Source organism: Oratosquilla oratoria, chromosome 10 (assembly GCF_046742065.1).
Source record: "Oratosquilla oratoria isolate Oo_2021 chromosome 10, ASM4674206v1, whole genome shotgun sequence".
In the NCBI taxonomy this organism is placed as follows: Eukaryota; Metazoa; Arthropoda; class Malacostraca; order Stomatopoda; family Squillidae; genus Oratosquilla; species Oratosquilla oratoria.
The window spans coordinates 14,644,936-14,654,822 of record NC_134786.1 but is presented as its reverse complement, the minus strand read 5'-3'; the positions used below and the strand labels follow the sequence as shown (position 1 = coordinate 14,654,822).

The following is a 9,887-nucleotide window of genomic DNA, read 5'->3' as shown; positions in this document are numbered from 1 at the left end:
GTGTGTGTGTGTGTGTGTGTATATATGTATATGTATATGCATATATATATATATATATACATATGTGTATATATATGTATATGTATTTGCATACATATATATATACATATACATATATATATATATATATATATATATATATATATTCTAACAACCACAATGCACTTTAATTCTAAGCCATCAAAGACCAGCATGCTGAAATTGAAATGTGGTACTGCCCAGGACTCGAACCCGGCATCCTCATGACAAGTGCGACAATGACTTTCCAACTAGGCTATCATGATAGCCTAGTTGGAAAGTTACCGTCGCACTTGTCATGAAGATGCCAGGTTCGAGTCCTGGGCAGTACCACATTTCAATTTCAGCATGCTGGTCTTTGATGTTTTAGAATTAAAGTGCATTGTGGTTATTAGAATATATCTCTAATCACTGGGACCCATTCAGTGTTGTACAAATAAATATATATATATATATATATATATATTTATATATATATTTTACTTGTTTGTTGGTGGGCGGGCGCGCGCGCGCGCGCGCGCGCGCGTGTGTGTGTGTGTGTGTGTGTGTGTGTGTGTGTGTGTGTGTGTGTGTGTGTGTGTATGTGTATATATATATGTATATATATATATTTATATATGTATATAGTATATGTATATATATGTATATATACCACCAGACACACCTTCAATCGACCTCCGTTTCCGCATGGATGGGGGAGTTTTCAACCTGGCTCGACTCCGCGCTAGAACTAAGACCACCATATGTCCGGTGCGAGAGCTGCAATATGCAGATGACAACGCCACCCCAGGTCAGACTGCAGAGGACCTTCAGTCACTAGCAGATGCATACAATGCAGCCTATGAACGTTTTGGGATGCAGGTCAATACAGATAAGACCAAAATACTAGTCCAGCATCCACCCGGTCTCCTGCTCCCTAATACCAACACCATCGTAAATGGCCAACCTCTAGAAGAAGTGGACCAGTTTACATACCTAGGAAGCATCCTAACATCTACTCCCACATGCAAGAAAGACGTGGAGAACAGGATCAAGGCAGCCCACTCCGCCTTTGGTCAACTCAATTACCGCGTGTTCAACAACCACGCACTGACGATGGCCACTAAAATCATGGTCTTCAAGGCAGTAGTCCTCTCCACGCTCTTATACGCCTGCGAAACATGGACCCTATACAGAAGCGATATACAAAACCTAGAACGCTTCCAACAATATAAGCTAAGGCAAATTTTAAATATTACTTGGGAGAGCCGCACCACCAACCTGGAAGTACTGGACAGAGCTTCAATGACCAGCGTTGAGGCCACCATCATCCACCACCGCCTCCGCTGGGCAGGGCATGTCCATAGAATGGACCCATCCAGGCTCCCCAAGAAAATGCTCTATGGCGAGCTCGCCAACGGGACCAGACCACGGGGAGCACCTAAACTGCGCTACAAGGACCAGCTGAAGCGCACCCTGGCAATGACCAACATCGACCCTTCCTCGTGGGAACAAACTGCCAGGGACCGGACAGTATGGAGGAGTACAACACGCCAAGGCACCGAGGACTTTGAGGAGAGGAGGAGGGAAAATGATGAGGCAGGAAGAAGAAGAAGAAGAAGAAGAAGAAGAAGAGAGCGACGAGAACAACCCCGCCCTCCCCCCACACTCCCCTGCGAACACTGCCCGCGACTCTTCCACCACCGACTAGGCCTCGCAAGTCATACAAAACACAAACATCAACGAAGATAGGAGACGAATGACTAGAACCCGATACTCGGACACGAGTGGGTGCCGACGACGACGATGTATATATTATATATATATGTATATATATATATATATATATATATATATATATATACATATATATATATATATATATATATACATATATATATATATATATATATATACATATATATTTATATACATATATTTATATATACATATATATATATATATATATATGTGTGTGTGTGTGTGTGTGTATGTGCGTGTGTGTGTGTGTGTGTGTGTGCGTGTGTGTACGTGTGTGTTTGTGTGTGTGTGTGTTTGTGTGTGTGTGTGTGTGTGTGTGTGTGTGTGTGTGTGTGTGTGTGTGTGTGTGTATGTGTGTGTGTGTATTCATTTGTGTGCGTGTCTGGTTTGTCTGTTTTTTGTTTGTTTGTGTATGTGTGTGTGTGTGTGTGTGTAGTTGTATGTATGTGTTCGTATTTGTGTGTTGTTATATGTGTATGTGTTTGTTTGTTTTTTAACTTCTTTGCTTGTTAATGTCTGTGAGTGTGTCTGTGTGCGTGTGTAATAGGTTATTTCTTATTGCTCTCTACTATTATCTTAGTTATATATTGTTTCCGGTACTGATTTAGCTTGTTAAGTACACGATAAAAACTACTTTTTTACATTATCTAGAAGTTAGTTAGAGATCTACAACCCATATAGGGAACTATAAAAACAGGTCACGACCCAGACGATGAGGTCAGGTCACGACCCAGGTCTGCAACAATAGAGGCCCATTGTTGCAAGGAGACTGGGTTCCATTTATCAGACAGCTAAGCTCAAGTGGAGAATAACTGTAACCATGGAAGACGTATTGATGGTCCCCAGCTTATTCTGCTTTAAACTAACTAAATTTTCGCAAGTTTTCCGTAAGTCATAAGCAACGATAAGGAGGCACATACAGAAGGAATTGAAAAATCCTGGCTTGAAGAGGAGATTCGTATCTTGAAAAGAATTTGAGGCGTCAATCAAAGAATATTTCAATCGCATCTAGATTACTTCTGTTGGCGGATTCTTTTCTCTATATCATATATATATATATATATATATATATATATATATATATATATATATATATATATATATATATATATATTTTAGAGTTTCCTTTGTTATATATATGTTATAATTAACAAATAGAAACATCTCTGTTTCATCCAGACAAAACTAAAGGTGAAATATTACAGTGATATATGAAAATTAAATATAAACAAAAGAGATAAAGGTGTTTCTATTATATCCATTACCAACATTCTTCGTTATATATATGTTATAGTTAACACATTAAAACATCCCTATGGTAGGAGAGAAAAATACTGCCACAGAGTGTTCCCACTTGAGTCGTAAAAGGCAACTAAAAGGGAACAGAGGCTAGGACTAGGCACCCCACTCTCTGTAGTCGCAAAGTGGACATTCCTATAAATGCAAAGGCATAAGAGGGTCTAGGAGGAGCTTTCCAATAAGAACTCTAAGGTTTGTGTCTTTTAATGTGCGTGGGTGTGGTACAGATGAGAGTAAAAAGGAAGAGATAGGCAGTATGTTTGTGTGGATGTGTTGGCACTGAGTGAAACTAAGTTGAAAGGGAGGGATGAGTTTGAGTTTGGGAGTGTAGTGGCGAGGGTGTAGGGAGTAAAGAGTTGACGAGGGAGAGAAGGGGTGGCTATATTAGTAAGTGAAGAGATAGGTAAGCGTGTGGTGGAATGAAGGAGGTTGCTTCAAGATTAATGTGGATGAAGGTGAAACTGGGAAGATGTGGGTCTTTGTAAGTGCATATGGGCTTGTAAGTGTGAACAGTGTAGGGGAAAGGGAAGCATTTTGGTTAGATATAAATGAGTACTTTGAGGGTTTAGGGAGAAATGTCAATGTAGAGTTATTAGGAGATCTCAATGCTAGAGTAGGAGATAAACCAATAGACGGAGTGGTTAGGAAGTGTGAAGTTCCAGGAAAAAATCGTAGTGGAGAGTTGATGGTATAGATGTGTTTAGAAAGCTAACAGTGTATAGAAAAAAGTCAAACATAAGTACACATGGGAGAGGGTGGTAGATGGAAGGGTGGTAGATAGGTATTTAATGGACTATATAGTGGTACTCAGGAAAAGAGTAGGACAAATTTTGTATGTACATGTTGTTAGTGAGGATCATCAAATAATATCTTGGTGCAAGGTAAGTTGAGAGTAGAGGATAGATGGAGAAAGAGGAAAAGGACAGAGGGTAGGGAGATGCTTAGAAAAAACTGTTTATTTAAGAAGGAAAAGTATAGGTATACGAGGAGAAGCCGAGAAAAGCGTGGGAGGTGGTGAAGGATAAAGTGGAAATAGGTGTTGAAGAGGAACGGGGGGTTCAAGGAGGATGTGACGGGGTGTACAAGGACTATATGTAGAACAAGAAGGATGGGAGGGAATAAAAAAAAAGGGTAGTGAGTGGTGGGGTGATGAAGTGAAGAAGGTAGTAGAAAAAGCGAGTATTCAGGGACTGGTTACAAAATAGGATGAGAGAAAAATATGAGAAATATAAAGAAAAAAGAAGAGAAGCAAAACAATTGATAAAGGAAGCAAAAAGGAGAGCAGAAGTAAATAGTGAAGGAGTATGACAGAAGTTTTTGAAAGCAATAGAAATGTGTTTTGGAAGGAAATCAAGAGAGGAATGGGAGGTGAGTCAAGTAGAAAAGAAAAGGTAAAAGGCGCGGAAGGATATCTTGACGGAAGAGGAGGTGGTAAGGGAAAGATGGGCGTATTTTAGAAAGCCGTTGAATGTGAAGGGGGATAGGGAAGGATTGGTGGTAACAGTGGGAGTTGCTAAAAAAATGGCGATGATGGGAAAGGAAAACGGAGAAAAAATAAAAAGAGATGAGGTGCAAGTACCCATGAAAATGATGAGAACAGGTAAGGCACCTGGGTTAGATGGGTGTCATCCGGAGTGTCTGAAGAAGGTAGGTACAGTAACAGCGTCCTGGCTGGTGAAGTTGTTTAATGTTTCTAAGGGAGAGTAAAGTGCCAGAGGACTGGAGGAGTGCCTGTATAGTTCCACTTTAAAAGGTAAAAGGGGACAAATGTGAGTGTAGTCGTTTTAGAAAGATCAGTTTGTTGAGTGTAGTTGGTAAGGTTTATAGAAGGGTTTTAATTGAAAGGATTGGGAGAGCAACAAAGGAAGCAATTGGTGAGGAACAGTGTGTGTTTTAGGATTATATTTTTACGGTAAGGCAGATATGTGAGAAATCTTTGGGAAAAAGTAAGGTTTTTTTTGGGGGGGTGGGGGCTTATGGATTTGGAAAAGGCTTATGACAAGATAGACAGGAAGGTATCGTGGGAGGTATTACAGATATACGGGATTTGGGGAAAGCTGTTAAGGACAGTCAATATTTTTTTTACAAGAGTAGTAGAGTCTGTGTTAGAATAGGAAATGATGAAATAGCGAATGGTTTGGGGCAAAGGTAGATTGCGTCAGGGCTGTGTCATGTCGCCATGGCTATTCAATGTGTACATGGTCGGGGTGTGTTGGAGGTAAAGGAGAGGGTAAGGGATGGGGAAATGGAATTTGTTGAAAAAGAAGAGAGAGACAGGGACATAAACAAAGGAGAAAAGTGGTGAGGTGAGCGCTTGTGGCAGGGTCACAGGATGGATTAAGAGAGTTAGTGACGGAGTTTGGATAAGGTAAGTGATAGGAGAAAATTTAAGGTAGATATGGGTAAAAGCAAGGTGATGAGATCTGCAAGGGTAAAGGATTGCAGTGAGTTCAAAGCAAGTCTAAAAGGAGAGATGATGATGATGATGATGATGATGATGATGATGATGATGATGATGATGATGATGATGATGATGATGATGATGATGATGATGATGATGATGATGATGATGATGATGATGATGATGATATGATGATGATATGATGATGATATGATGATGATGATATGGTTTAACATCACAAACTCCCCCCTACAGAAAGGCTAGGACGGTGCCCCTCACAGAGGACTTTGTAGCTTGGAATTTAATGAACCATGCCCTTGGTCCAACTTCGCCGGTGGCAGGATTCGAACCGCCATCCCCTCGACCATCGCCGCAAGTAACGACGCCCTAACCCGCTCAGCCAGCGAACTTCCTAAAAGGAGAGAGGCTGAAGGAAATGAGTAGCTTTAGGTATTTGGGGTCACATGTGGTAGGAAACGGAGGAATGGAGGTGGAGAGAAATTGTAGATTGAGAAAAGCAAGTAAATGCATTGGGGGATTAAAAAGTGTTATGATGAATAGGCAACTAAGAATGGATGCAAAAAGGAGATTGTATGAAGGGGTGATTATGCCGACGGTATTATATGGGGCAGAGACTTGGATTTTAAGAGATGAAGAGAGGAAAAGTTTAGATTTGTGTGAGAATAAATGTCTGAAAAGCATGGTAGGGGTTACTGGGATAGAGTGAGAAACTAGGAGGTTAGGAGGAGAGTGGGAGTGGAAAAGGAAATGGCAGATAAAGCTGATGAAAGATTATTGGGATGGTTTGGGCTCATGGAAAGAATGAGTGATGAAGGATTATCAAAAGAGGCGTGGAAGGCAAAGGTGGGGGAAAAGAACTTGAGGGGACGACCGAGGACAAGATGGATGGATGGGGTGAAGAGGACGTTGAGCAAAAGGGGAATGTCTGTTGAGCAGGGAGGGGAGAAGGTAGGAGATAGGGATGAGTGAAAAATGTGTATACATGATACTATTATACAAGGAAGAGGTGGACGGGGTGGGTGGGTGGAGGGGTAGGGAGAGGTTATGTGAGATTTTGACGCAGCCCGAAGGGGTTTCTCCCTGTCTTCTCTTTTCCTGCATGAGTGGATAGAGAGGGGGGAGGGGGTCGCTGATAGTTAGGCGGCCTTACTGTGGATGTACTGTGTCTTGCTGCATTGCGTTTGACCCAGAGCAGTTGGAGGATGCAGGGATGACCCGTAATTCATGAGGAGCTGAGATGGGAGGGGTAGAAAGGGTGGTGGAAGAGAGTGGAATGGGTGGGAATAGGTACGTCCCTTTGCTTTGGCTACCTCCCTTATAAAGGGGAAAAAGCTCTTGGTATAAAGATATAGTCTGACGCACATGTAAAATGTGAATTATTGAATAGATATCACACGAAAATGAAATATGTACAGTGTAGATATTCATACCGAGTAGATAAACCAATGTAGCACCCTATTTTCTTTCATACTATTATCTTTTCTGCTTTTATCAGACTTACCGAGTGAAGTATAATGTAAATTGCAATATGGAAAACCGAATACAAACATGTACCTCACGTAACACACTTTTCCTATCATTGCAGAGCAATTCCTATTGCATCCATCAATAACTTGTGTTTGTTGACGGTTACATAGAGGTCATGGGTCTATTGAAAGAAAGGAAAAGACCAACAGATTGATTGACTTATTATTATTATTATTATTTCTATCATCTCTTTTCCCAATATATTTTCTCTATTCTATTTTCCCTCTTTCCATTTCTTCTCTCTATTTATATCATTTCCTATTCTTCCGTGCATTTTCTTTTTTGTTTCTCATATTTCTTTGTCAAATGTTTGTTGTCGGTCCTCCCAATTTTTTCTTACGAGATTTTCTCCAAGTTACTTTTCTTTCCTTTCCCTATGCACTGTTCGTTTCTACGTGTGTATTTCCCTCTACAATACATTTTTATTTCTCTATCAAATTTCCTCTGAATCCTACAAGTTTGTTTATTCTACTGTACGCCCACTGTCATTTCTTTCCTCGTTTTATGCCCCTTGTGTCCTCCTACCTCCTTAAGTGACCGTTTTTCCTTACCTTTCGTTTCTTCCACGACCAACAAGAGAAGAACCACAGCCAACAAGACTCCTGTGGTCGTCTTTGTCCTGTCCCCCTTCATGATCAGATTCCAAGGAGACTTCGATAGGAAGTAAAGGGTGGTCGACGTCTGCTAGATCCGAGGGAAGTTGCCGGTGTACGGGGAGGTGAAGGAGAGGTAGAGGATTGCAGGTGGTTGTGGCAATAGTAAATAGCTATTGAAATGTCCTGAGACACCCAGGATTCTCTTGAGCTTTGTCACCTGTCAGGGTGAGACAATGGAGTACAATTGAGAGTTCGGTTAGCACCACTACTCCTAACAATCTGGTGGACACGCCAAATGCTACTTAGCAAAATTACACGTCAAACAATCAAATTTCCACACCTCAGGAGTGGAAATCGACACGACTGAACGCACAGTTATATTTTCACTACACACAAGCACTCTATCCCCCACCAGACGTACGACGCCGACAACGCGAATTCAGACTAATCCTTTCGATGTGTCCACGTCGAACACCAACGTGCACTGATGCCTCGCACTCGACTCTCCTTCAGAGAACCTCTAACGGATACGCAGCTACCCAGCCCACGTTGGGAATCCCTCTCCTAGTGACGACATAGTCGTCGAGGGAAAATCCCAGATCTGTTGACATCGTTTGTGGACTCAATCCTCAACCACATCAAATACCCGGAATATAATTCTATTCACTGTGTTTTATAGGTTACAGTTCTACTTATATTGTATGGCAGGCTATGTTTACTTCCACCAGAAACATACAATGTGAGGAGAGTACAGTCCGCTGCGTTTCACTGGTGTAATAAGGTGAGTGAGCTTAAGTGACCAACCCCGTGAGTCGGATTACGTTATGTATATGCCAGGGCACACACACATACACACGCACGGACACACACACACGTGCGCGCCCGGACACACACACACACACACACACACACACACACACACACACACACACACACACACACACACACACACACACACACACACACACACACACACACACACACACACACACACACACACACACACACACACACACACACACACACACACACACGTACAGCATTATCCATAGATCGGTCATTCGAGCTCTGAGCTCTCTTCCGGGAGGGAAATAGCTGTCAGTCACGAGTCCAACACGTGTTCCAAATACCAAGGTGAATCACACATTCACAAACACACACACACATTCCACACGACTTGATGGCGCAGTGGTAGCGTTCGCGGCCGCCACTACTATGGTCTGGGTTCGAATCCCGCCCAGGGCTGAAATAATTTCGGTATCGCTGCGCTGCGAGTTGTTACTCCAATTCTCGTGAGCGGGGAGTTGTGGATGTGTGTGCGTGTATGATCACAGCATTACCCATAGATCGGTCATATATGAGCTCTGAGCTCTTCCAGGATGGAAATAGCTGTCGATCACGAGTCCAACAGCTGATTAAAGACCATGGTGAATCACATGCACACACACACACACACACACACACACACACACACACACACACACACACACACACACACACACACACACACACACACACACACACACACACACGTGCTCGTGCGCATGTATGTGTATATATAATTATGTATGATGTACGAAGACATGCACATGAATCTTAGGCAAGTCCTGCCTCTGTTGGACAAGGATGAGGGGCATTTTCATCTATAATATCGGGTAAAGAAAGTCACCCCCCTTAGACTCTCGCCTTTCCTTTCAAACATTTTAATTGAATTCCTTGGAATAAGTACATGCATTGTTATGTCCATGGTATCAGCATCTCTCTGTTTAGCACTAGTCTCAGAACTTGCTCCATGAAGACAAGACTACATTTAAAATCCTGCATGTACTCTGGCCTATATAGGCTGTCCAAGCACTTGGGCCAAAGATAACTCACGGATTGGGACACATCTGGGCATTTCCTGTCAATAGCTCCTCCCTTACCACATGATATGAACAAAAGAGAACATTATCGAATAAGAATGCCGATGGGAACGTTGGCAGTGCGGGATGAAGAATAAAGAAATAAAGAAAAATGCACAGCTACAAATCTCGGAATGCTCGAGGAACAGGTTATAGGTTCTGTGAACTTGGTGCGCCAGCACGGGGCCGTTTCTTTCCTGGTAGCCTAGTGCTCGCTCACACGTTGCAAGGTATCGAAATCCAAGCAGAAACTTTAATTCTAATAAACACCGATTTCTATTCACTGTTTGAGCCATCTTCCATCCTGAGTAGTACATGGTACTTATCCATTCACTCTGCCTGTTGGCAAGCGATTTTATTCTTCCCTAAGTCATCCCTTTGATG

At 42.2% G+C, this 9,887-nt stretch overlaps 1 protein-coding gene across 4 annotated transcripts in view; it reads right to left on the bottom strand.

Moving 5' to 3' along the window:
- LOC143029107 (vascular endothelial growth factor receptor 1-like) overlaps positions 1–8,347 on the bottom strand; it is a gene marked incomplete at its 3' end in the record, with an annotated part of 54,111 nt that extends 45,764 nt beyond the window's left edge. For 2 of the 4 annotated variants that reach the window (XM_076191534.1, XM_076191538.1), the window contains 1 exon segment: positions 7,558–8,347. In XM_076191534.1, coding sequence (XP_076047649.1) covers positions 7,558–7,639 — 82 coding nt within the window. 4 annotated transcript variants of the gene reach the window in all.
- Between the last annotated feature and the right edge of the window lie 1,540 nt (positions 8,348–9,887).